This window comes from Pituophis catenifer, unplaced genomic scaffold, assembly GCF_029215685.1.
Source record: "Pituophis catenifer annectens isolate HBS135680 unplaced genomic scaffold, rPitCat1.0.hap2 SCAF_4, whole genome shotgun sequence".
Classification (NCBI taxonomy): Eukaryota; Metazoa; Chordata; class Lepidosauria; order Squamata; family Colubridae; genus Pituophis; species Pituophis catenifer.
Window position 1 is genome coordinate 24,430,689 of NW_027256884.1, and position 27,149 is coordinate 24,457,837.

The following is a 27,149-nucleotide window of genomic DNA, read 5'->3' on the forward strand; positions in this document are numbered from 1 at the left end:
CAGGTTAATAGCTTATCCACTGCAGTGATTCACTTAACAACTGTGGCAAGAAAAGTTGTAAAATAGGGCAAAACTCACTTACCAAATTCTCACTTAACAACATAAATTCCGGGTTCAATTGTGGTCGTAAGTCAAGGCTACCATAGATCTCAATGAGATTTTTGAGAAGACATTCTACATATTCCTCAAATGAAATAATGCTTCATTCTCCTGTCTCATTCCATTTCTCAAGTAGTGAATACAGTAGTTGAGGAAATAGTATACTTCAGGAAGAATCTTTCTTCTTGGTTCTGCTGAACTGGAAATTAATTACCTTGATCTTTTTACAAACCTGTGTGTAGGTCTTGGTGTGCATCAAATAATTCTTGGAATCTTTGCTGTGCTTGAAAAGCACGAATTGTCCAAAGTCCCTGAAGAGATGATGATAAATGAGAAAAAACTGGGCTTCGAGCTGCAACATAAAGATTAAAAGATGTCAGATTTCAAGAGAACTCTTTCATTATGATGACCTTTAATAGTACTATGAGATATTAACTGAATCAATGTGTAATATTTATCACTGGTATTACAAAAACAGTAAGTGTTTCTCTAAAATTATCTTAATGCTTATTTAAAAATCATTATAAAATTATTGCCACCCAGAGTCACTTGAACTGCAAGATGGGCGGCAAATAAATTTGATAAATAAACAAACCAAAAAATAAATAATGCAGAAGTTGCAGGGACTGATACTCAACTGATGTACATACAGCCATGATTAGGTTATCTTGTTTTTGAATTGTTATAGTCAGTAACAAAATATCTATATGACTTAGAATCAGTAGTGAAATCCAATTTTTTTTACTACCGGTTCTGTGGGCGTGGCTTGGTGGTTGTGGTGTGGCTTGGTGGGCGTGGCTTGGTGGGCATGGCAGGGGAAGGATACTGCAAAATCTCCATTCCCACCCCACTCCAGGGGAAGGATATTGCAAAATCTCCATCCCCACCCCACTCTGGGGCCAGCAAGAGGTGGTATTTGCCGGTTCTCCGACCTGCTCAAAATTTCCGCTACCAGTTCTCTAGAAACTGTCAGAACCTGCTGGATTTCACCCCTGCTTAGAATGAATTCTACTGACATCTTTCACAGTGAAGAACACAAAGCAGAAGTTAGAATAAAGTGGAAAAATGTTGTTTATACCTACTCAGCACCAGAAGGTCTGGCACAAAAGCTGAGCAGGCAATATTTTGAGACAGGTAGATAGAAACTAGCAGTGGAAAGGCAGAGTTGGGGGGTCGGGGGGATGGCTAATGAAAAAAATGTAGTCTTTATGCTATAGTTATTCTGTAGAATTGAGGTCATTTAGCAATCTATAATATACAGTATTTAAGTAGGTTGCAACTTCCTAGCTTGTCCTCTGTTTCTTTTGTAACAAGAGCTATGGTGGCACAGTGGTTAGAATGCAGTATTGCAGGCTAAATCACTGCTTACTGTCAGGAGTTGGATCTGACCAGCTCAAGGTTGACTCAGCCTTCCATCCTTCTGAAGTTGGCAAAAAGAGGACCCAGACTGTTGGGGGCAATAGGCTGACTCTGTGAACTACTTAGAGAGGGCTGTAAAGCACCATGAAGCAGTACATAAATGCTATTGGCTAGTGCTAACTCCAAATTTTCATATATTTTCATTATTAAGAATAAGGGATGTGTCAATTATAATTCATAGCTGAATTGCTGAAATAAAGAGAAAAGAGAAAACAGGATAATTTTTTTTTTAAACAAAATCAGAAACAGGCAACTTGTGAGGTGCAAGAGTCACATTCCTTTTCTTTCCCAGCCTCCAGTGGTCACAGGGCTCATCCACTCTTTTTGGATTTATTCATTTAAAATAAAATTGGTGTATTAAGTACTGTGAGAGCTGAAAGCATTTCCTTCACTTTTTATTTCAGCAAATTTCTCAATCATTCCTAATGTCAAATTCAGACAAAGCACATGGGAGATTGTGCTCAGCTGGTGAGAGAAAAAGGTACATATGTTGTGTCTATTACTGAGAGCAAGAAATTAAGAGTTTTTGGCATTCTTGGAAATGGAATGTTTTATATGTGCTGGAAATGGATTTTTATACGTGCCATTAAGGGCTACAAGAAGGGATGAGCCGAAGGAGTGTTCAAAATCACTACCAAAATATACATATACTCGTGTTTCCCCAAAAATAAGGTGAGGTTTTATTTTCTTTTGGGTCACAAAATAAGCACTAGGGCTTATTTTTCAGGGATATTGTGGCTGCGGCACCATGAGCATCCAGATGGAATGGGCTACGAAGGCTCTTAAGTAGGGCTTATTTTGGGGGATAGAGTTTATATTAGGTGCATGCGTAAAAACATGCTAGGGCTTATTTTTGGGATAGGTCTTATTTTCAGGAAAACAGAGGTATGTACAGGAGGAAAACCAACTTTGCATGCGAGCAATTTGCAGCAAGGAACGCAACGATTCCCAAATTGTTAAAATTAAAACACCTACTGGTAGATTCCAAACGTTTGATATCTCTTGATGTATCCAAAAAGTAGCGTCGAAGAAATATGAAAACAATAAGAAGAGGAACCAATGGGATGAGAATCCAGGGTATCACAGCAATTGCCACGCCGACCACCCCACACACCTGAAGAAAGGTCTGCCAGAAGAAAAAGTAAACAGGAATCATCATCAAACCTCTAAGTTTTCAAAAGTTCTTCTGAGAGTCCTGCTCACAACACTGTACCAAGAGATAGTGATGTTCAGAGAAGACCATCCCAAAGTCCATACAGTCATATAAACGGACATAGTATTTGGGAAACATTTTCTAATTATTTCTACTAACACCCAAAATTCATTTATGGTCCTTCCACAACATGCCCATTGTTCTGATTTCACAACAAAAATCAAAAGGACAAGATGTTTAGCAAATTGCAAGTCTCACTTGCTGTATCATTTCTGCCCACCCCAATCTGCAAGGTAATGATGTTAATGAACTAACTAAATGGCAATGGTTAAGATGGCTGAAAGGTACTTTTGGAACATAAAAAAACAGCAACTAAGTTCCAGAAGCCCACAGCTGAACGCAACATGTGAAATTGCCACCACCCCAAGATCATAGAAATCAAGCAGAGTCAGAAACACCAAAATTGATTTCTCCTAAACTAGGTTCCAAATTTTCCAAGCCTGGTCTTAGCTCCATAAAGCTCCCTAGTCTTTTGGTTTCCTTTCAACCAAGCTTTGTGATTCTGGGGCTTATCTCAACTTTTAGGCTCTCTACTATTTTCTCCTAGCTCCTTGCTTTAACATTATCTCTACCACTATTGTCTTTTTCGGGGGGGGGGGGGGTTTCTACCTTTTTAGGGTTAATTTAGGGTTAATTTAGCAATTAATTAACTGCTTAATTAATCTTTCTTTTTACCCTGCTTTTTACTGTCCCCAGAACTATAAAATGGCCTCATCAAAGCTTTATTTATACACAGGCTAAATTTACCATCATGCACTTGCTTGAAGTATGCTTGAAGTAAATGAATTAGAGAATGAATTTTCTCTTTGGTTTCAGGGTCATGTTTACTTACAACCTTAAGAAACAAAATCTCTCAGATGGGAATATTCTGGAAAACAAAACCTGCTCGTGGAAGGAAAATAAAAGAGCGGGGATATTGTTAGGATGATGAAGTTCTGACACACCATTGTCTGACACACATCCTATCTTTGGAAGGAATTTTACAGAAGCCTCATTAACATTAAACTTATGAAAGGGTGGGTCATTCTAATATCATGCATATGAAAAACTCAACTTGCATGCAAATAAACTGTTAATGAAATAGTCTCAAAAGGCAGACACCTTATTGCACAGGCAACAACCAAGCCCTGTACAGAAAGAAAAGGCATCTGATTTCCCAACTTATGCAAATTGAACAATATCCTTGGAAAACACGTGGCCATTTCATAATGAATTAAACTTTACCTCTCCCTTTTCTTTTAGAGCCGCCTTTCTTTAAACTATCATCATAAGGGCTGCAGTTTCTACACAGAGGGGGGAAGTAGGTGAATCAAGCTGCTCTAAAGGATTTGGCTTGATGTTCAGGGGGAAAAAAGGAGCTAAAACAGGAGCAGGCAGAGGGTTTGGTGAACTGGTGGAATAAGAACAGCTTGGTTCTGAATGTAAGAAAAACAAGAGAGATTGTTATCAATTTCAGAAAAGACATGCACAGCCATACACCTCTGTGCATTAATGATTTAACTGTGGAGGTAGTTAGTGGTATTGAGTTTCTGGGTTAGCTTGGCTGTTCAACAGTGAGACATTGGTGAAGCTGGCATAGCAGCACCTGCATTTCTGCATCGTGTAAGAATAGCACATCTTCCTTCCCCTGTCCTTACCACTTTCTATCGAGGGACGATTGAAAGCATCTGTCATATGGCATTGGTTTGGAAATATTACGGTTTCAGACAGGAAGGCCATGCAGAGAGTGGTGAGGACGGCAGAAAAAATATATTGGGAATTCACTTCCTTTTATCCAGGACATGGCATATAAGTGATGCTTGACCAGGGTTCGCAGTATTGTCTGGGATCCTACACATCCTTTCCATGACCGGTTTTCTTTGTTATCTCCTGGGAGGAGGCTTCGCAGCTTCCAAAGAAGAACAACTGGATTCTGTAATAGCTTTATACCATATAGTATCAACCTTGTTAACTCTCAAGACTTTTTGCTATGTATTCAAAATGGACTGTGATTAAGATATATATATATATCTGTGTGTGCACAGCATATGATTGGGGTGTGTGTATTTCTTTTGAGGGAGTGCATTAGAATTTCATTTGTAATGTGTGCCAGTGTTTATACAGAAAAAGTGATAATATCTTAAATATATTGCCCAGGTTTTAAAATGAAGTCTCCTCCAGTTGACAAGGACTGACCAGGTGAAAGAAAAGTCTCTTTCCTAGCCCCCCTTGCCCCCCCCTCACTCTACGTGGTTTCTTTTTTATCAAGAATCAGGGTGCGCTATCTTTGCAACCAGCAAGAAAAATATTTTCATACGTTAATTGGCTTGATTTATATATTGCCTTTCTACACTAGTAAAATGTTTAAGAGGACTAAGAGCATGTAAAAAGTAAAAACATAGTTTAAAATATTAAAAGAAAAAAAACAGATAACAAGATGTTATCTCAAGAATTTTTCCTGCAGATCTTAACCGCTAAGCAAGTTAACACTGCAAAGGGAATCAGATTCCTTGGACAATCACGCTCCAGAGTATTCAGGGTTTAAAGGCTGGTGTAGCAAGATCTATGTGTTGGTGAATTACACAGACGCATCCATCGGGGATCAGGGCACAATACGGATTTACCTTGCTATTATAGCTGACTTCCAGAACTTTTATTAATGTTCCAGTTTAGCCTACCGCCCTGGACTTTGTGTAGCTTTCTAGATCAATCAAGGTTGATTAGTGCTGCCACCTAGCTGAGCCACACTGAAACTTTACATTGTGCTCAGTAAGCAATATGTAACAAGAATACCTGTCTTAACACAGGGATCAAATGATCCCTAGACTTTACAGATTAACAGCCTAACTGTGACATTTCATATCAATACCCGGACATTTCTCAGGATGCTATAGAGAGCTGCTACTCTATATTACTCCTTCTACAAAAAAGCAAAGCAAATGGACAAAAAAGAACATCTTTAAATCTCACATGTGTTTAAATCTATACAAATATTTTACAAGTCTTACCCTCAGATTCATTTAGCTTACATATTTATCCCTTGAGATCCAATATTGATAATTTGCACTGGTAATTTTACTTCAAAAAAACTCCCTTTGAATCAGAAAGTAAAATCTGAGATCTATTTGTGTCAAACAGAAAAAAAAAATCCCCCATTTTGTTTATAAATACATCCATAATATATCAGTAGTTTAAGGCAATGTAAAAGATTTGTACTTATCACCATTTAAAACAGGATTGTTACACTCTATGAGTGACAGGGGAATTAAAAGATTTGTAGAAGCTAAGAAGTTGTTAGAAATGTTAATGGAATCACTTGATCTTTTCTTCCTTCTGCTACAGAAACTCTTCCTGCCAGGAAATTATGTTACAGTGTTCATAGAAATGTTTTGAAGGGATAAAATCCGCAGTCTTTTGTAAAAAGAAATTAGAAATGTAGACAAGGGAAGATGGAGCAATTTAGAAAAGCAGGAGAATGCTTGACTTTGCCTATGGGAACCCTGGGTTTAAGGCAACTCCATATTCATTGTTGGCATGAAAAGTCCAATAAATGCTGAAGAGCAAATGGCCCACAGGTACTTAAACATCACTGATGCAAGCCATGTTCCAGGATATGGATATGTGACCCAAATCTCTATAATTAAAGGCTGTCTCACCAAGGCTTCATTTAAGGATTTAAAGATAGCAAAAATGGGAGAATAAGATTATTCCCCTGATGTGGAAGACCATCATATCAAGAGAAAACAGGATCTTCTATCCCTTCCTGGCCAATACTGGTGCTACCCTCATCCTATGGCTAGTCTACAACGTCTTTTGAGGCAGTTCTCAGAATTGTATTTTGGGAGGTGACTATGACACCGCCCAACTCCTAGCTTCAGGAATTTTCTTTGATTGTAACCACCTAATTAATTAATGCTTGTGATGTGTGTGGCTATGGGGAACATAAAGCAGCCTCTTCTGAGTCTATAGATGAGACTCAATTTGCTCCCTATCCTGCCTTCCCATTTATTTTATTTACTGACAGTTGCTCCTAAGCCTTGAGGTTGTCTATCAGTAATTAATATCATTCATTATGACAGCAGTGACATAATGTACATTTCTGAAATGCAGGGGCGATTATGTCAACACCCCCTCCCCCAAGTTACAATTAAAGGGAATAATCTAAATGTGATTGATATTCAAAGGTGTTCACTCCACTAAAATGCAGACGTGCAAGCATTTAATTTAGCACATAACCAAATCCCAATTATGGTATTATGTAAATCAGTATTTGTTTGTTTTAGTGTTGCATTACCTCAACTGTGGTAAATGTTACCAGGAAAGTAGTATCACACAGCTTTAAAATGCAGTGGTGCAATTTAAAGCAAAGAGAGAAGTGAGAAGACATGAAACCTTTATCTAACTTGGTGTTTTGCCATCAGCCAAAAACCAGGGAAATAATGGCTGGTTGCCACTGCAAACAATGCAACACAACAACTGGAAAATGCAAAATGCAAGAGTGCGAGAGGAAGAAAAGAATGACTGCCAATCTTTCTTTCAGATCCAAATAGTTTATCTTAAAAAAAAAAACCCAAAAACTTTTTAGGAAAAGTCAACATTCACTACCTTCAGTGAACATCAAACCTGGGGTAGAATTTTGAATATTTTTAAACACCATGGAATGTTGTTTTTCTGCAATTTGGAAACTCCTTCTTCTGCATATTTGCATTAAAGTGCAATAAAGTTAATGTAAAGAAATTATACAGTCCATATTGTGAATTCCAGGTACTTGTAAAGGAATGCAAGATCTTTTTCGTTTTCAAAATTATTGCAAATGGTTTTTTAAAGGGTATCAGTAAAACACCAATTTCAAACACATTCTTTAACAAAGAATATATAAAATTGAAAGTGTGTAACAGTGTTCAAGGAGGTCTGGCAATACAATGGCAGTCAGGAAGAGGTACTTAACATGATTTTCAGATGCCAAAATAATTTGATCATCTTAGCTTCAACAGGGAGCATCATCTGCACTTCTGTTTTAGACAGCAAAATGTTTTGAGTCAGTCATACCTTGCCAGACTGACAAGGCAAAGAAGCCTATAGGGGTTCTTCTCTACCACCAACTTCTTCTTTCTTATCCAGCTTGTTCAAACTTTTCCTTTCCAAATGCTGAGTCAAGGGCAGCAAGATTACTTCATGAACAAAAATGGAAGGACATTTTGATTCACACAATGGACAAATGGCTGCGAAAGTTGATGGAGTTAACAGAGATGGCTAAACTGACTGCTTTGATTAAAGAAAGAAAGACAACTACTTTTGTTTCTACTTGGAAACCGCTTCTGGACTTTGTGCTTGAGATGGGAAAAAAATGAAACTTTGGTTTTGAGTTTTACCAATTGGATAGATTTGTTGTTATAGAAATGGCTAGCTTATACTACTATGTAAAAGTAAAAAGTTGAGGTTTGATGTTAATATCTTATTTTACTGCCTCAAAGGGAGTCAGAAGTCAATGCCTTTTCTTTCTTTCTTTTTTTCTTTTCTTTTCTACACTTTTCGCTTCCCTATTTTTCCTATTATTTGCTCTTGTACTTTTGTCTTTTATATTGTAAACTAATTAAAAAATACAAATGCTGGGAAGCTAGATCATATCAACAGAGGGACCCTGATCTTTGAAGACCACTGCCACCAATCTCTCTTTTTCTTACAAGCTACAACTTTGCCCTGAAATACCGTTGAGTTGTTATGGGGACATTAATCTAAATAGGTATTTCTTCCATTAGCTGAACCATCCCACATAATCATTGGAGTAGCCCATAAAAGACAGATATAGGTGAACCATCGTAAGCTGAAACAAGGCTATTCCTGTTGCTCTGAAAAAAAATACTAAGTGTATACTGGATTCTGATTTAGTTTTTAAATTAGAAACAAAACAGAGAAGTGGCAGTTAATTGTTACTGAAGATAAAATATATATATGGAAGTCTACTTTGCCAATGAATTGTGGTGAAGGAAGGAGACAGATGGGAGAGGCCCTTAAGCATCTCAAAATGACAACCACATTGAAAACTAAAAGATGCTGAAATGTCTTCCAACACACTTCCCCTGACATTTCCACACAATGAAATGTAAGGGTCAACGGTATTGAAACAAACAAGCAGTTTCACTCATTTGCACCTATGAAAAGAAGCGACCCTAGCCATTGTTGTCATTTTAGGCACTTTTTGTCCTTAATATCCAAACACAGCAGCCTTTTTTATTTTATTTTGAAAAAAATTACTGCAGCCACCTCACTTGCATTTTCCTTTTCTTTGGCATTTTCACTTCATAAAAGCTGCAGTCAATGTGTTTTTGTGTCTGGTGAGAAGGGATGACATTTCCAGTGGTGGTCTTGTCCACAGTCTACATTGGTGGCTCAAGTAGTCTCAGGATTAGGTCTTTGTGTGCAATGAAAGGATATGAAAAGTCAGTTATTTAAACTCAGTCAAGCTGTTGATTTTGGGGAGGGAAAAAGGAGCTTTTCAATTCACCAGCTTCAATAAATCACTGGCCTTTTCTTTCTCATCCAAGGGCAGCTGCAGATAGCACACAATATTCCCCCAGAAACAAAACAAAATCTTAAGATTTTTTTTTTAATGCAACATTTAGAAGGGGCAGGAACATAAATTAAAGTTAACAGATGTATATTTCCAAACATTCTACAAAACGCTCCATTCGGTCTGCTGCATTAAAGAGAATTTGAAAATGTTTTGCAAGACAATGTTAACACTTTTAGAAAGAAACATACCCATAGAGTGTTTAAGACAGGAAGTGAAAAAGAAAGAGAAAGGAAAATGTGTATATATTTAAAAAATGGAAATGGGGAAAAAAAAGATTTTGATTAGCACATTTGGCATAATTTATCAATGAATAATTTTTTTAAATGGCAGTATAGAGTCCAAAGGATTGCTGTACTCTTAAATTTCTATGACTCCAGTTCTTTAAAAATATTTAAGCTTACAGTCCTGAACAAGATTAAACGCTGTAGGATTTATCTCTGGCTAAGGATATATAGAACTGCATTGTGCATGTAGCAATTTTAATAGTATTTTGTACAGAATTAACAAAATAACTAAAAAGTAGAGCCATCAACTACAAGGAAACTTACTCTTTAGTAATCATTTTCAGTATATTATATATTATCCTGTAAGTAAATCCCACTGAAAACAAATTAGCACCCTTTCAAAGGTATTGCTAGAAGGTCACAGCAATGCTCTATTTCCTGCATAGTTGGGTGATGGGGGAAAATTTTCCTCTAGTCTACATATAGATATATTTTTGCAAAACTAAAATATTCAACTGCGAGAAAAGCAGGGGGGGGAAACCTGAAATGCTTCTGAATGACCCTACCACAACTTGGAAAATGAACCACTTCTTCAATGCAAATCGTCTCAAGAAAAGCTTCTGCACACAACGTGTGAGGAACTGGTTACAGCATTGTTTATCGAGTTTCACTTGATTCCTCCTGACAACCATTTGAACAATGACTATTGGGAAATGTCTCTCAAATTGTCAACAACAATAGCAAAGGCTCAGCGCTTTTATTCTCAGTTAATACTGATTTTTTCCCCTTTTTTAAAAAAAAGAAAGAGAAAATATTTCTTCCTGAAGGGATTAGAGGTTCTCTTATAAAAGACACCTGCAAACAAAACAAATGACAAAAGATCTTTATCATATTCAATAATAGGGATCCATTGTACAAAGCTGGGCTTCTCCAGACACAAATAAACCAGAAGCCCTTCACAATTCAACTAAAATGCTTCAACTAAATCAATGCTGCCCACAATTAAGAGAGGGAATTTTTTTAAGATGGGAATATATAAACTGAAAGCTGGTAACATCCCATTTACTTTCTCATGCATCTGAAATCATTTCAGAAGCACTATAGTTACAAAGGAGAATTATTATGTTTTTCACTGACAAAAAAAATCAGGGAGGAAACTGTGAAGAAATTCATCCTTGTCATATCTATTCAGAGCCCTTTTTAAGTGAGTAGGCTAGGCATGTAACTGTTACTGATCAGTCTATGCTTCTTAAAAAACTACCTGAAAGTGACTCCTCACTAGCATTAAATCTGGAGGGTTTTTAGTTACTTTACCTGAGGCAAATAAAATATAAGGATTTTGTGCTAGAAAAAGAAACATGGAATTCATTTTTGATCTCTTAATCTAGGAAAGTCACTTGGTCCTTAGGTTGATAGAGTGAACTGACTAAAATTAATAGGATTAAAATTAGTCTGGCACTAATTGTTCAAGCATGCACTGGATCATTAAATCAAGTACACATCAGGAAAAGTCAATTCATCGGAAGACAAAACTAATCCTTACATTGTATTTTAGAGTATAAAATGCAGAACTACTAACAGTAGGAACTCTTGGCATAAATGATTCAGGGGCAACAATGCATAATGTTTTTTTAGGATTGTTGCATCATTTTCCTAGATTGTAAATTTTGGAGGAGATACCAATATGAAATAAAATAAATTATGCTGAACATGCGTTCAGGTGGTTAAAGAGATCATTTTGCCCTATCGACTAAGGCCTTCTTACCACATAATATACTGTGCTATCATGTCTGAAGAAGTCCCATATCTGAAATGAAATAAAATGGCCACGATCCCATTCGAAGTTCGCTGCAAAGGGATGGTTTTCTTGTATGTTTCATATGAGTTTTAGAGTTCAACATAATGTGTTACGACCACTCAAAAAGAAAAAGAGCTTAAAGGGCAGATTTCTACAAAGGAATTCTTTTCTAAAATCTGTTGGACTGGAGCTTTAAAAAGCAAAGCTAAAACTTTCAGAAAATGTTGAGCTTTTCCCTCTCTTTGTTACTGTGGACACAATAAATAAATAAAGTTTATTGTCATTGTACGTGTATACACAATATATCCATACAACAAAATTTACATAACACCCAGAGACCAGACCCAACTCACATGACAATCCTCAGACCCACCCCCACCCACCAAAAATTCCCCACCCCTAAAACCACCAAAGCATCCATACAACAGACCAAGGAATGCTGTCCAACAGCTCACTGATGGTGGCCCTTTAGTTCATTGTTGAGTGCAATTATATAAACAAGACCAATTTTCTTTAAAAACAAGGAAAAGAACAGAAGTCAAGTCTCAATAAATTGCTGATAATGGCCATGAATATATAACTATTCAATGCACAGACAATTTAATCTCTCTTCTGAATCTATTGCTAAATTCAGAAGAGGTAAGTAAGTACTGGCTAACATTGGAAATAAATGTGGTAATCGAATAAGTGTTAACTTTGTCAATGCAACTACACTCACTATCAACATGGCCCACCCTTCAGATAAATATAAACATATAGGTAAAACATAGTCTGGGAACATGGTAATATCTTGATGTCACTAGTAAACTCTCCATTGAGTTAACTTAATTCCTGATAAGAATATGTCCATTTTTGTCTTATCTTGGCAGCAATATGAAAATGGTTTGCCATTGCAATCTTCAGGATTGATTTCCCATCCAAGAGTAATTAAGTTCAATCCTGCTTAGCCTTTTGAGCTCAAGCACTAGGCTGCTTTCACCAGCTGAGGGCTTAAGAACTGTGAAGGGGTTCCAAACAAGACCATATCATAACTGGGAATATCACTTCCTGTGTTGTGCTTCCTGCAAGGTTTCCAGAAAAGACATTTGAGACTGTCCTGAAACCCAAATATTTTGCCACAATTTAATCCATTACGACTTCCTTGATACAAACATTGTTCATACTTAGAACTTTTTATATTTATAATACTTCTTTCTTTTGTTTCCATTGAAGCTATTATTTTCAGAAGTATTATTACTAATCTCTTCTTTGTAAATGACCACACCTATTTCAATCCAAGCAGCTATAGTAAACATTGGCTTCTTTGAGGAAGTACATGCATAATTAGGTTAATCGGTGCTATCTTTTCATGTGAGCTGATTGTTCCTTTACTGTGGATATGTTTCATAACACTGCAGAAAGCTTGCCAAATGTCTCAAAGGCAAACCAGGTACAACTTACCAAGCATTAAACTACTACATACTGAAACCCTGACATAATGGTAAACTGTTAAGAGCCACTCCTACCAGCCACTTATTACTCATTTCTTCTTCCCAGTCACTACCACTTGTTCTACAGTTTTGGACTACACCCTTCTCAAGCAAGTACTTTCACTAAACTCATTACACACACACATATGTGTCATCAAGACCTAGGATACCCCAAACCCAAATCTGCAAAAGTCCTAGATTACCTGTACAAAGTCCAAGAATGTTAGTGGCAACAAGTCATCCAAATGGCCAATATCTTTGGAGAAACGATTTAGGATTCTTCCTATAAGAAAAGAACAAAACTGAGAGTTATTAGACCAAAAAATAATTGGGGGGAAAAGTTTGTTTTTCATCATTTTTAAAAATGGAGAAAAGAAATGTGAACCTCAACCTGAACCTCATCTTGGAAATACATGCATCTCACTGTATTTGTTCCTCTGAGAAAGATGTCTTCAAGACTAAAGATTTATAAAAGTTCAAGTCAACCTGACAATCAAGTCAAATAATAATTGTTATATTAGCCGCTTCCAACTGTTCCAAAATAAGTAGGATATACATCCAATAAATACATTTCCAGCTCAAACTAATTTATATCTGTGCAGAATAATACATTTTGTTCAATGGTCTAAATTATTCTTTAACATTGCAATAATTAATTTTTATAGTAACAAAAATTTTAGGATGATTGTGAAGTAAGAAAACAAATGATATACCTACTTTCTCTTTTGGTAGTGATAGACCTTTTAGTAAGTCTGAAGATATTTATATTTGAACATTGTATTGGCATACAGATATCTGTAGTTCTTGAAGAACTACAGATATTTTTGAAATCATTTTTAATTGTTTGATTAATGAAAATAAGTTCCAGGAATGAATAGATATCTAACCATGCAAGTCTAGCTAAACTAGACTAATGGATTTGGGCTAACTTACTATCAGTGAATGAAACACAGATTTCTTTTGTGAATGAATAACATTTCTGATGAAATTAGAAGCCCTTATTTATTAAAGCCACAATCTTATTTTTAATTGCTTAGAAATGTTCCTTTAAAAATGTTATGACAAAGTGAAACTTTGAAGAAGCCTATTAACATTTTGCAATTAACATTTTGCAAAGCTGTGGAAGTCTCTCAAAACACTGACTGGTTAATACCAAGCTTCATCTCCTTGGGTGGTGAGCTCCCCCTCATATGATGTGATCAAGCAGAGGTTAGTCAACCATCTGGTCTGGGACGTTTTAATCTGGATTCCTGCACGAGCAGGAATTCCCAGTTCAACTCCTGAGCACAGGGTTGAACTCAATGATCTAGACCTGTGATGGCGAACCTATGGCACTCATGCCCGAAGTGGCACACAGAACCATGTCACCTGGCATGCGCGGTGTCACCCATTCCTCTTCCAGGTTTCTGGCGTGCAATGATCAGCTGGCCTTCGTGTGTGTGACAGTGCCAGAAACTGGAAGAGCTGGTCTTCCATTTTCCTGCGAGATCATGCGCGCCAGCCAGCTGATCATCGCACACGCATGAATGCCAGAAACCCGGCAGACTAGCGCACCAGAAACTGGAAGTTCATTTTTGGGCACATGTATGCGCCCTGAGCAGCTCCTGTTCTGGGTTGCGGCACACATGCTCCCTTTTCAGCACTCGGTGCTGAAAAGTTTCACCAACACTGATCTAGATGGCGCTTTCTAATCAAATCTATACCAGGGAAATGCTCAGAGAAATATTGTATCAAAATTATTATGACTTAATAAGAGGACACCAAAGGAGCAGTTACCTGTGTCTGTGCTGACAGTTTCCCCCATCAGTGACATGGCTGTATACATTTGAAATGATTTTTGCAAGTTGGCCATTCTTGGAGAGATTTGTGTTGTCAGAAAACGCCACCATTTCAAGCTCTAGGAAAATCTTCGTGGTTTGTTGGTTTTTTTTGTCACTGGCGAATGATATAACTCTCTCTGATGGAGCTAACCAACCTCTGTGAGATTTATACAAGGACAGGACTGGTCCAAAACAGCCTGATTGTTTGACTAAGTATTCACACAACTGATCTTTGTTATCACTCTGAATTGAATGAAAGGAAGTCATCATGCTGACACGTAGCATATTAGATGACTTGGTTTATGAAATAAGTGAAATTCACTCAGACTCCCTTTACGTATCAGTAGAACATTCAAAGAATCTGAAAGATGACACAATATCGTTGGACTGACTAAATAATAATTATGAATGGACACAATATTGTGGAAAGGTTGGAAGAAGAGGTTGTGTTCAGGACATTTTTCACAGAAAGTACCTACAGCCTAGTCTTGCAATGTCAAGTAACTGATTGCAATGGAATATGCACATTTGCCACAAAGACATCACAAAAAGATACAAAAGACGCAAAAAAAAAATCTTAGTACATTATTTCAGATTTAGAACAGCTATTCTGATTCATTCCAGGTCTGATGAATTATTTAAATTGGAAAACTTAAATGGAGAATAGGAATTTCATGCCTTGAATTTCTTGACAAGGAATTCAAATTCAAATGTGAATTCAAATATCAATCAGCTGAAAACAATTCAGACACCCAACAAAGGCTTACTGAAACAACTAACTTAATCTCTCTTTAAGTTGCATGATGAAGAGCGCACTCTAAAAGGCAATGCTAGGACAAAGAAAAAAGCATTGCCATTTAAATTTCATTTAATTAGATTTAGCTTTAAATTTAATCAAATTAAGGATATATAACTAAGTGAATGCATTATTTGTATCTTACATTTCCAGCTTTCCTTTTCTGATACAGTTAATATAATTAGAATCCATGTATAATTCTTCTATTTTCATTTTCTTCTGTTTCATTAAAAATGACAATTTCTTGTCTTTTGCAAAGGTTCTAGGCCCACACAGATGATAAACCAGTCAGATAGTGGGAAGCTTTTTCCCTCTTACTCAAATGTTGTGCCCTCTAGATGTAGGGATTACAACAACAGGAATTCCTAGTCATCATATTTGGAAATTCCAGTTCTGTAATTTCTGTTTATGTGGTAGATATATGCCAACATTTCTACTATTTAGAAGATTACCACCTAATAGCTAATAGTATGGTATGGCAAGTTATAAGCTGATTAGTTTTCATATTAGCCTGAGGTTCTTACTTCTCATGATTTTTTTAAAAAAGCGCCCTTTTTCAAATATATGAATTTGTTAATGTCTACTAATGTTTACTGGCATGCACAAGACTTAATCTGAGTCACTTTAGGCATAAGCTCTACAACAGATAATAGTAATGATGATCGTCATCATCATCTTGAATTAATCCACTCCAACAAAAGGCCTATTTATTTTATTTATTTTATTATTTTATTTTATTTTATTTTATTTTATTTTATTTTATTTTATTTTATTTTATTTATTTTATTTTATTTTATTTTATTTTATTTTATTTTATTTTATTTTATTTATTTTATTTTATTTTATTTTATTTTATTTTATTTTATTTTATTATTTTATTTTATTTTATTTTATTAAATTAAATTTCTATACCGCCCTTCTCCCGAAGGACTCAGGGCGGTGAACAGCCAGAAGATAAAACACAGGAAATACAAAATCTAAAATAAATTAAAACAAATTAAATAATTTAGGCTGAATTTTAATATACCCCATAATTAAACAGATTAAAAATTTACATTTAAAATTTAAATTTAAAAGAGGAGATGATTTAGGCCAGGCCAGCTTGATGAAATAAAAACGTTTTAAGCGCGCGACAGAAGGTGCGAAGATCCGGGATCTTCCGTATCTCCGGGGGGAGCTCGTTCCAGATCGTAGGTGCCCCCACAGAGAAGGCTCTCCCCCTGGGGGCCGCCAGCCGACATTGTTTGGCCGACGGCACCCGGAGGAGCCCCTCTCTATGGGAGCATACTGGCCGGTGGGAGGCTATTGGTGGTAGCAGGCGGTCCCGTAGATAACCAGGTCCTAAGCCATGGAGCGCTTTAAAGGTAGTAACCAAAACCTTGAAGCGCACTCAGAAGACCACCGGGAGCCAGTGCAGCTCGTGCAGGAGAGGTGTTACATGGGAGCTCCATGTTGCTCCCATAACCACCCGCGCGGCCGCACTCTGCGCCAGTTGGAGCCTCCGAGTGCACCTCAAGGGGAGCCCCATGTAGAGAGCGTTACAATAGTCCAGACGAGAGGTGACGAGGGCATGAGTGACTGTGTGTAGGGAGTCCCGATCTAGAAAGGGACGCAACTGGCGGATCAGGCGAACCTGATGAAAAATCCGCCCGGTCACAGCCGTCAAGTGATCTTCTAAAGACAGCCGTGAATCCAGGAGGACGCCCAAGTTGCGAGCCCTTTCTGTGGGGGCCAATGATTCGCCCCCAATAGTCAGCGATGGCACCAGCTGACTATATCGGGACGTCGGAAACCACAGCCACTCTGTCTTGGATGGGTTGAGCCTGAGCCTGTTCCTCCCCATCCAGATCCATACAGCCTCCAGGCACCGGGACATCACTTCAAGGGCATCGTTGGGGTGGTCCGGGGTGGAGATGTACAGCTGGGTGTCGTCAGCGTACTGATGGTACTTCACCCCGAAACCACGGATGATCTCGCCCAGCGGCTTTACATAAATGTTGAACAAAAGGGGCGAGAGGACCGATCCCTGCGGCACCCCACATATGAGGGGCCTCGGGGTCGACTTCTGCCCCCCTGTCAACACAGACTGCGACCGGTCGGAGAGAAAGGAGGAGAACCACCGTAATACGGTGCCTCCCACCCCCAACTCTTCCAACCGGTGCAGCATGATACCATGGTCGATGGTATCAAAAGCCGCTGAGAGATCTAACAGGACCAGGACAGAGGAGCAACCCCTGTCCCAAGCCCCCCAGAGATCATCTGGAGGGAGTTATGGGCTGTCATGTACACCCAGTGCACATTGGTAGATAGACTTCCCAGTCTAGCAATGAGAGTGTATCATCATCATCAACAACAACTTTTAATGACCCCATAATCCCTTGAAGGGTAGAGTCTAGGCAACTGAAACAGAGCAGAGTGATTACTGGCTGGATGCCCTTCCTATCGCCAATGCAGAGTTATATTCAGCAGATATATTCTCATCGTGCCCAGAGAGAGAAATATTAGTCTCTACCTAGGATCGAACTCACAATCTCCTGATTGTGAGGCTGATCAAGAGCTCCACCTCTAGGCCACCACACCACCTAGTGTACGATTGGGCCCAAATTCACCCACCCAGCTTCCATGCTAAGAGAGGACTATAATCTGAATCTCACTCAGGGGTGGGCTGCTGGGAGTTTGCAGGGGTTCGGGAGAACCTCTAGCTACGATTCTGTGCAGTTCAGAGAACCCCCAAATCCCACTCCTGGATGGCCCCTCCCACCCTGCCCCTCCTCTCCCAGGAGTCTCCACAAGGCCTGTTTGGAATGCAGGTAAGTGCAGGGCATGCGCAGAGGCCCGTTTCCAGTCTCCAGAGGGCCTCCAGTGCCTGGGGAGACCATTTTTGCCCTCTCGGGGGCTTGAGGAAAATCTCCAGAGCCCAGGGAGAGCAAAAATGCTCTGCACCGCCACCGTGGTGCAGGAGGCCACGCCCACTCAGCATTCGAGCAGAGAACCCCTTGCTAAAATTTTTGAGGCCCACCTCACTGCTTCTACTCCAGCACAATAACTACTATGAGACAGAAACACACATACACATATACATAGAAACACAAAACAAATATAAGGACTAAAAAAAAAAAAAAGCAAAATAATAAACATTTATAACTTTAGAAATCTTTGTGATTGTTTCTGTTTTCTTCCTCTCTGTTATTCATGCAAGTCAGTAATATATAACTGACCGTAATACAATACACATATATATTAAATGCGTATATATTTCATATTGCTTCTTGAGATGTATGGAAAAACTGTATGTGAACCACCAGCTGGCCTGTGGAATATGGGATAAATGTCCATAATGCAAAGCGTGTCAGGCTTTGTTTCCAATTTTTTCACAAGGTCGTATTTCATTCTCCTTTCGAAGAGGATGGGATTTTTTTCTCCTTTACAAATTTATTAGCTCCTCCATAAACTTTTCAAAGCTTGCAATAGGTACAGGTTATGAGATAAACACTGTAAAACCTCTGTCTCTAATTCAAACTAGTATGGTGTAAAGTAACATCTAAAGTTATGAGAACTGCTAACGAGTGCCAGAATAATATAATTTGGCTTCAGAGCCAAGTGAGTATCAAGCCTAGCCAATAGCTGTACTAATCATTCCAAAAGGAAGATTATTTATATGCAATATTCCCATTTTAAAATGACTACTTAGTTCTCATGGGTAATCAAGTTGCTAATCAACTCCAACAAACTGTAGCTTTGATGTCGGGCTTGCAATGTTTTGTTAAGCAATGCAGTATTTTAAAAAGAATGTTTGCCAGAAATTCTAGTAGGGAAAAATAGTTTTGCTTTAAAAATCAAGGGAATGGGAGTTATTCAGCCTAGAAAAATGATCCGTTAAAAAGAAAAAAAAAGCGAACAGCCCTTTTAATCTGACTAATTCACGTGTTAATTTTTGGAACGATGAGTAGAGGCATATGATTTGGAAAGGACTGGTACATGAGCACAATTATAAATACGAATGTAGCAGGGATTCAGTGATACGTCATTCGGAAAGTTTCGCTCTAGAGCAAGATAACAATTTTGAAACTGTTTTGCTTAACAAAACAGGCCTATCTTTTGTAAACTTGCAGCATGTAATGAAAATTATACCAAGTTCTAAAGAAGACCATTTCTGGAATTGCACCCCTTAGAAGAGAGGGATGTCCAAGGCTGTATATTTATTCATTTCTCAAACATACTTGAATGTTGCTGCAATTAAAAAGAAATATTGGTGGCTCACATAAAACATTTAATACAAATCCTGTATAATTCTTTTTAAAAATTCCACAATGCTACAGTTAAAAATATCGGAACAGCACCTCAAATCAGAGGAGGGCTTTTAAAAGGTTCCATCTTTAAAGGTAAAGGTAAAGGTTCCCCTCGAACATATATGCTAGTCGTTCCCGACTCTACGGGGTGGTGCTCATCTCCGTTTCAAAGCCAAAGAGCCAGCGCTGTCCGAAGACGTCTCCGTGGTCATGTGGCCGGCGTGACTAAATGCCAAAGGCGCACGGAACGCTGTTACCTTCCCACCAAAGGTGGTCCCTATTTTTCTACTTGCATTTTTTACGTGCTTTCGAACTGATAGGTTGGCAGAAGCTGGGACAAGTAACGGGAGCTCACCCCATTACGCGGCACTAGGGATTCGAACCACTGAACTGACAACTTTTCGATCGACAAGCTCAGTGTCTTAGCCATTGAGCCACCACGTCCCTTTTGTTCCATCTTTAGAAGCTTGCAAAAAACAACAAAGAGGGAGTCAGCCTGATCTTCACAGGGAGCGTATTCCATAATATTCCTCAACTTACAACCATTCGTTCAGTGACCATTTGAAGTTACAGCAGCTTTGAAAAATTTATTATCGGTTTTCACACTTACGAGCATTGCGGCATCCCCAATTCCCCATGGTCATGTGATCAAAATTTGGTTGCTTGACAACTGGCAGTTGCACTATCCCAGGGTTATGTCATCACCATTTGTAACCTTCCCAGCTGGCTTCCGACAAGTGAAGTCAATAGGGGAAGCCAGGTTCACTTAACAACTGCAAGAACCACTTAACAGCTGCAGTGATTCGCTTAAGAACTGAGGCAAAAATGATCGTAAAATGGTGCACAACTCACTTAACAATTGAAATGTGTTTGAATATTAGTAGCTTGGGTTGGTAGTTAGGAAGGCTGTTGGGTTGAGCTTTGAGCTTTGAGCTTGGCAATTTGGTTGCAAACATTTCGTCACCATTTGAGGAGACATCAACTTGTGCTTGTCTGTCAGTGTTTAAAGACCTGTGTTCTGACAGACGAGAAAAATTCAAAACACACTGACTATGTCTCCTCGAATGGTGATGAAACATTTGCCAAGTTCGGAACTCAAACCAACAGCCTCACTTAACAATTGTCTTGCTTGGCAACAGAAATTTTGGGCTCTGTTGTGGTCTAAGACCAGGACTACCTGTAGTAACTTCTTGACTCAGGTGTTACCCACACAAATGTAAGACTTACAGCAATTTTTAGATCCAATCAGGGGGCCCAAAATAGCTGGAGGTGTTGGCCCTGGAGGTGTCTAGTTGCCAAGCCATGGCAACCAATGGAGTCCTTTGCAAAATCAACATTATGTGCTCCCAGTGACAGAAGCTCAAAAGTATGTGGGCTGCGGCATTTTGAAACTTTGGTTTCCAGGTAGAGTGCTTTATAGTAGTAGCTGCCTAGATGAACTATGGCAATGCTACTCAATCTTGACAAGATGTAGGGATTTCAATTCCCAGAATTTCCCAGCCAGCAAGGTTGAGGAATATTGGTCTCCAGCAGTGGTCACCAACCTTTTGGGCACCAAGGACCAGTTCTGTGGACAGAGGTTTTTCCACAGACCGGAGGGGGCGTGGTTTCATGTGCTGCCTGTATCCCAAGGATGAGGCTTCACTTGTTTGTGCAGCCCTGTTTCTGGCATGCCATGGACCAGTCTGTCCACGGACCATGGGTTGAGGACCCCTGATCTAGAGAACACCACAAAGAGACCTTTGATGCTTAAATATGTTATGGTTTTGAGAAAATGTAATTCACCAAGAAAATGTTTATAATTCAATGGATTAAAATAGAATATATGAAATGGCCATCAACCTTTCCATATTGCTGTAACATTTCACCCAAGGATACATTTCATCTGTACCAGGGATGAATTCCAGCAGGTTCTGACAGGTTCTGAAGAACCGGTAGCAGAAATTTTGAGCAGTTAGGAGAACCGGCAAATACTACCTCTGGCTAGCCCCAGAATGGGGTGGGAATAGAGATTTTGCAATATCCTTCCCCCAGGCGTGGGGAGGGAATGGAGATTTTGCAGTATCCTTCCCTTGGAGTGGAGTGGGAATGGAGATTTTGCAGTATCCTTCCCCTGCCATGCCCATAGTATAACATGATATACTAAAGAGACTCAAAATCCTTTTGTTCAACCCGAATCTATCCTAGTGGTCCATGAAAAATGAAAAAGGGAGATCACATTCATCACTATGACTTTACTATAAAGGATGAACAACACATAGTTTAATTATCAGAAGAAGTTCTCTCAGGATCAAAAGTTTTCACATTTCACATAGTACAGATAACAATTATGAATATGTAAAGAAAACATGTAATTCAGGGAGGGTGGACTGAGAACATCTCTTCATTTTTATAATGGAGAAATTATCATTAAAAGACATGTTTTCCCTTGACAGCACAGGACATGCATATTACTCTTTAAAACTACCCTGTTTCCCCAAAAATAAGACCTCCCTGGAAAATAAGCCCAATTGGGCTTTTGAGCACATGTGCTAAAATAAGCCCTCCCCCGAATAAAAGCCTTCCCCGAAAATAAGCCCTCCCTGAAAATATTTAACCGCACACGCAGCTGGTCCCCGCCATTTCCTCTGGTTAGGGTTAGGGAGACAGAGCTGGAAATAAGGTAAGATGGCAAGAGGAGCCCCATCTTGCTCCACACGCCCCAAAATAATAAGACCTCCTCAAAAATAAGGCCAAGCGCTTATTTCAGGGTTCAAAAAAATATAAGACAGGGTCTTATTTTCAGGGAAACAAGATATAAAACATTATTACAAAAAGAGCTCTGAAGTCAGGAGAACTGTATCCCATTATATTTCAGTGTGCTTAATCCCGGAATATATACGTTCCTAATACTTTTAGGGTATTTTCAAATTCTTGCTTTCCTTGTACAAAGAATGTTAGCTTTTACAAGGAATATATTAATTCCAGAGATCCTAATAATATTGTCAGCTTTGGAAGCCATATTAGGCCAGAAGCTTCCATGCTGCCACCTTCTCATGTGTGTGAAAGTAGGAGGGGGGTTTTAGTAGAGGGGTTGTTTATAGACATAATAGCATTCTTCCTGTCGGTCAAGGTCAGGGCGATCTGGCATCTGGAGAAGGAGTGGTCGGAGTGCTGAGTCGAGATGGGATGGATGTTGATTGGAGCATGTGATCGACTGAGGAGTGAGGGGATGGTTTTGGGGGTTTTGATTTACTGAGGGAAAACCCAGACCTCTCAGATTTGGGTTTTTCCAGATGTGCCAGTTTACCTATTCTAGTAAAGAGAACTTTGGAAAATGCTTGCTTCCGTGTCTTTACTCGGAGTTGGGGTTTTCTGGAACGCTGACAACTATCACATTAAATAATATGGCTGGAACACACACACACACACACACACACAGAGTTTTGAGATTTCTACCTAAGTAATTAAATACCTCTCCAAGGTCCATTAATCATAGTTAAATAAGGGTCTGTCAGCAAAGTTCTATGTACATATTTGGGACTATGCTACAGTCAAACACTTCGCCATATCTAAGTTAAACAATGATTCATTAAACCTCCCTCTCTATATAATAGTTAGGGCAAACTTGAAGTGAAAGGACTGAAACGCTTTTGTTCTTCATAAAGGAGACAGTATGTGATATTCTTTTCTTACAAGCTCTGTAAATTGCTTTAATTGCTGGAATCAGAATGTGCTCAGGTGGTTTCACATCCATGCCTGGCCTTTGCAGCTGTCTGTTGACACTTGAGAGTGGATGTTCAAATCTTTCCTTCCATATAGGAAGCGCACATCACGATCAAATCACCTACTTCAAAACGTTCATTCATGCTTTCTCATCAAAGGATCCAATAAAAACTATCATTCAACTCTGGAGTACTAAAGTTTAGAAGCTGAGCAAAAGACCCATCAAATTATCAGTCTGACGGGCTTATATGTGGTCCAACAAACTACACCCATTTTTACCATCTTCTTCTTCCCTATGTTCAGTTTGTCACATCATTTATCATGACTATATATGACTAAAAAGGAGGGTTTCTTTATTCCTGAAAACAGACCCCAAAAATTAGGGAGAATTTCTTCTGAGTGTCTTATTCCACTCACCATTCAGCTGTGGGCTAAACTGCCTTTAATCCGACCCCTTGATTGGTCCTTGTTACCCGGTCCCCCAAAGTCATACCCACATACCATATCACATACTTACAATAGTAAATATTGTATTTCCTTATTCTGGTGCTCCTGCCAAACTGGAATCAAAGTTCCCAGAATTCCCTTAGCCAAGTCAGCTACATTCTAGATGATTCCAAATTAGGGGAGGTTGGTTGCAGAGGAACATTTAAACAGTTTTTTATACTGTATATCCATTCTTCTCTAAGAGAAACTAGTGCGGGGGAGGGATACATCACTAAAATGTTTTTATTGCTACTTTAAGCATTTTCCAGTTTTCAAGGCAATGACAAATAATTGAATTTGTCCATATCAATTGCTGACAGAAAACACACCCCACAGCAATGCTAGTGAAGTTCAGCGCAGTACAATCATTAAATCATCAAAACCATTAAAATTGGGTTTCAAGCAATGAAAGGAACCAAGTTTCGTTTCTGAAAAAAAAAACATAGAAAACTAAAAATATGTATGTATGTATCTTGAATGGTTGACAATTACTGATCTATTCTAGTTTCCATTCCATGTTCTTATAAATAAATGCTTATAGAGGCATCTTATCTTTTTAAAAAATATGTTACTAACATTGCCTGTCCACATACACTACTATGCAGTTATTACTGGCTTCGCTACAGGGATCCTCAAAATACAAATAAGAAAAATACATGCAGATTTTCTCTGCCCCCCCCCCCCGAATATGTGCCAGAAGACAGAAAGTAACAAGAACATAATCACTCTGCTCTCTCTATAAATGGTACTGAGCAGTTTCAGGATACAACAAACCCATTTGTAGTGTTTTATATCCTCAATTAATTTATTATTTGAACAAGACTCTCAGTTACACAGGAAGCCAGTCACAGGCTGGGAAAAGAAAGGTTTGAACATTACATCATGAGGGAGAAAGTTGTCCAAAAAATCCAGTTCAATTTATGCCCCACAGTTGGCTGTAACACTAGTACTCCTATTTTTTTAGACAGTAATTTATTAACATTGATAATTGCAATAATAGAAAGCTACTACAAACAAACAAACAAACAAAAAAGGTACAGAAAAGAAAAAAGACAGAAAAAAATAAAAAATATGAATACAGGAAAAAAATATATATGAAGAAATGACTTCCCCTTTATCACAACTATAATTTTAGTAATTTATCACCTCTTAAAATATCATAAATAATCCCTTCTTCCCAGGTCTCATCTTTTATCTATAAACGAACTATAAAACATCGCCTTTTCAGTTTCGATGACCAAAATACATCCCTTCACCTCAGAGAGTAAAATTATAGTTTTCTTCCATTCTCCTTTGTTCTCACTGTGCCTTGTAATGGTTTGGGCCTCCTAGCACTGTACTCCTCCTAATCAATTTCTCCATTGGTACTCAATGCAATGCAATTTGGACACTTGGCAACTGACATGCAATGACAGTTGCAAAGTTGATCACTTTTTGCAACCTTCTGACAAGCAAAGTCAATGGGGAATGTTATTAACTTAATTGCAGAGTTTCACCTAACAACTGTGGCAAGAAAGGTCATAAAATGGGGCAAAACTCATGTAACAACTGTCTTGCTTACAGTGTAAATTTTTGGCTCAATTTTGATTGTAAATTGAAGACTACCGGTTTTCTTTATTGGATTAGCAATCTCCAGAAGAAAGCAGAAAGTTATCAATAAGATTGCAGATTACATCTTAGTCAAAAACACAAAAGAGAAATGAAATTTATGCAAAATAATTAGATGTTTGCAGGTTGGAATAATATCATTTGCTCTTTTACATAATTTATTGAGGGGCTTTCTCCCTTTGCTAGTACCAGTAATTATACAAGAATTATTCAAGAACTATTAACGGCAGCACCCATTTTTATTTTGCTTTATTTTGTAGGCTGCTTAGACAATTGCAGTTTACAAAGTAATTAATAGCATAACAAATAAACAAGTCAAAATTGCTGACATCAGACAGACGTGCACACTTTAAAAAATGAGGCATAATGAATATCTGACAAGAAGGTTATTACAAAGGGAAGCAACTGAGGAAACAATCCTGCTGAACCAGCAGTCCCAGGACAGACCAAAAACTCAGGCAGAGACAGGTACTCATTTGCCTTGAAAATAATAGTTGCCTGGGAAGAAAATGGGCTGAAGGTAGCACATACCTATGACCAGTTGTGTCTCATGAGGGGAAAAAAACTTAGCTTTTTTAGCCCAGCCAGTTCTCCCAATATACTCAAAAATAGCTATCAAATTGCCAATGTACACAGAGGTGATATCCGGGTGTCAAAAAGTTAAATTACATTTGACACACAACTGTAATCACACATTGCAGCTTAAAAACTGAAAATACAGGAAAATCTAAGGCTTATAATGCAGCAATCCTGCTGAAGCTAAGCAGGTGTAGGATTGGCCATCCTTTGTTCCATAAGAGAAGGACAGCAAAATATCAGTGAAGAAGTGTGTAAAATCATACAGGAATGCATATAGAACTGCACTGACTGTAACTGAATTGATTGTATTCACATGCTTAAAAAGCTAGCTTGCGAAGCAAAATGGAGGGAAGGGCATTCTTCTCTCTGTGGGGCCTCAAATATATTTCCAAACCAACACCTGGCTGAGGGAGATGACTGCTGAGATGCTCATGCAGAAACACTCACTCACCACTTGACAAAAACAGCTGGAGAAAGGACAAGGTCCTCCCTCTTCTTCATTCCTCCCCTCTGCTATTTTCCTCCAACTGAAACAAAATCAACAGGTTAAGTCGCACATCTAGATGTAATGAAATCCTCAGGCCTCAAGTCATTGCTAAAAAGTTTGATTTAAACACAAAAGGATATTTGAGAGAATGTGAGTATGGATAGGCAGCCACATTTGGAAGCACAAAGAAGCACACTGAGAATGAAGAGATGCACACGTGTGCATACACACACACACACAGAGAGAGAGAGAGAGAGAGAGAGAGAGAGAGAGAGAGAGAGAGAGAGAGAGAGAGAGAGAGAGAGAGAGAGAGAGAGAGAGACTATCTGTCTGGTATAACTACGTCTGTCTTACAAAACTATCAGCCTCAGGCATCGAAACACTGTTTTGCTTCATCTTCAATCCACCACAATTTTGTCATTATGAGTTTTAATATTCTTTGTTGTCTTACCTAGAATACTCAAGGAAGCATATGAGCTTTTTATAAGGCCTTTTGATTATATTCCAGCTGTTTCCTAAGTCATTTGGTTTTCCTCCAAACAATTAAAATAATGTATACTCTAAAAGGAAGTTTTACTATCAACCCTATTTCTGGGCTTATTAT

The 27,149-nt window shown here is 38.4% G+C and overlaps 1 protein-coding gene across 1 annotated transcript in view; it reads right to left on the reverse strand.

Annotated features, from left to right (window-relative positions):
* ABCC4 (ATP binding cassette subfamily C member 4 (PEL blood group)) overlaps positions 1 to 27,149 on the reverse strand; it is a 201,756-nt gene that overhangs the window by 65,605 nt on the left and 109,002 nt on the right. The window contains exons 20-22 of the mRNA XM_070942649.1: positions 12,979 to 13,058; positions 2,494 to 2,644; positions 332 to 451 (exon numbers count right to left, since the gene is read on the reverse strand). Of these exons, the coding sequence (XP_070798750.1) occupies positions 332 to 451; positions 2,494 to 2,644; positions 12,979 to 13,058 (351 nt within the window). The remainder of the gene's footprint in view (positions 1 to 331; positions 452 to 2,493; positions 2,645 to 12,978; positions 13,059 to 27,149) is intronic.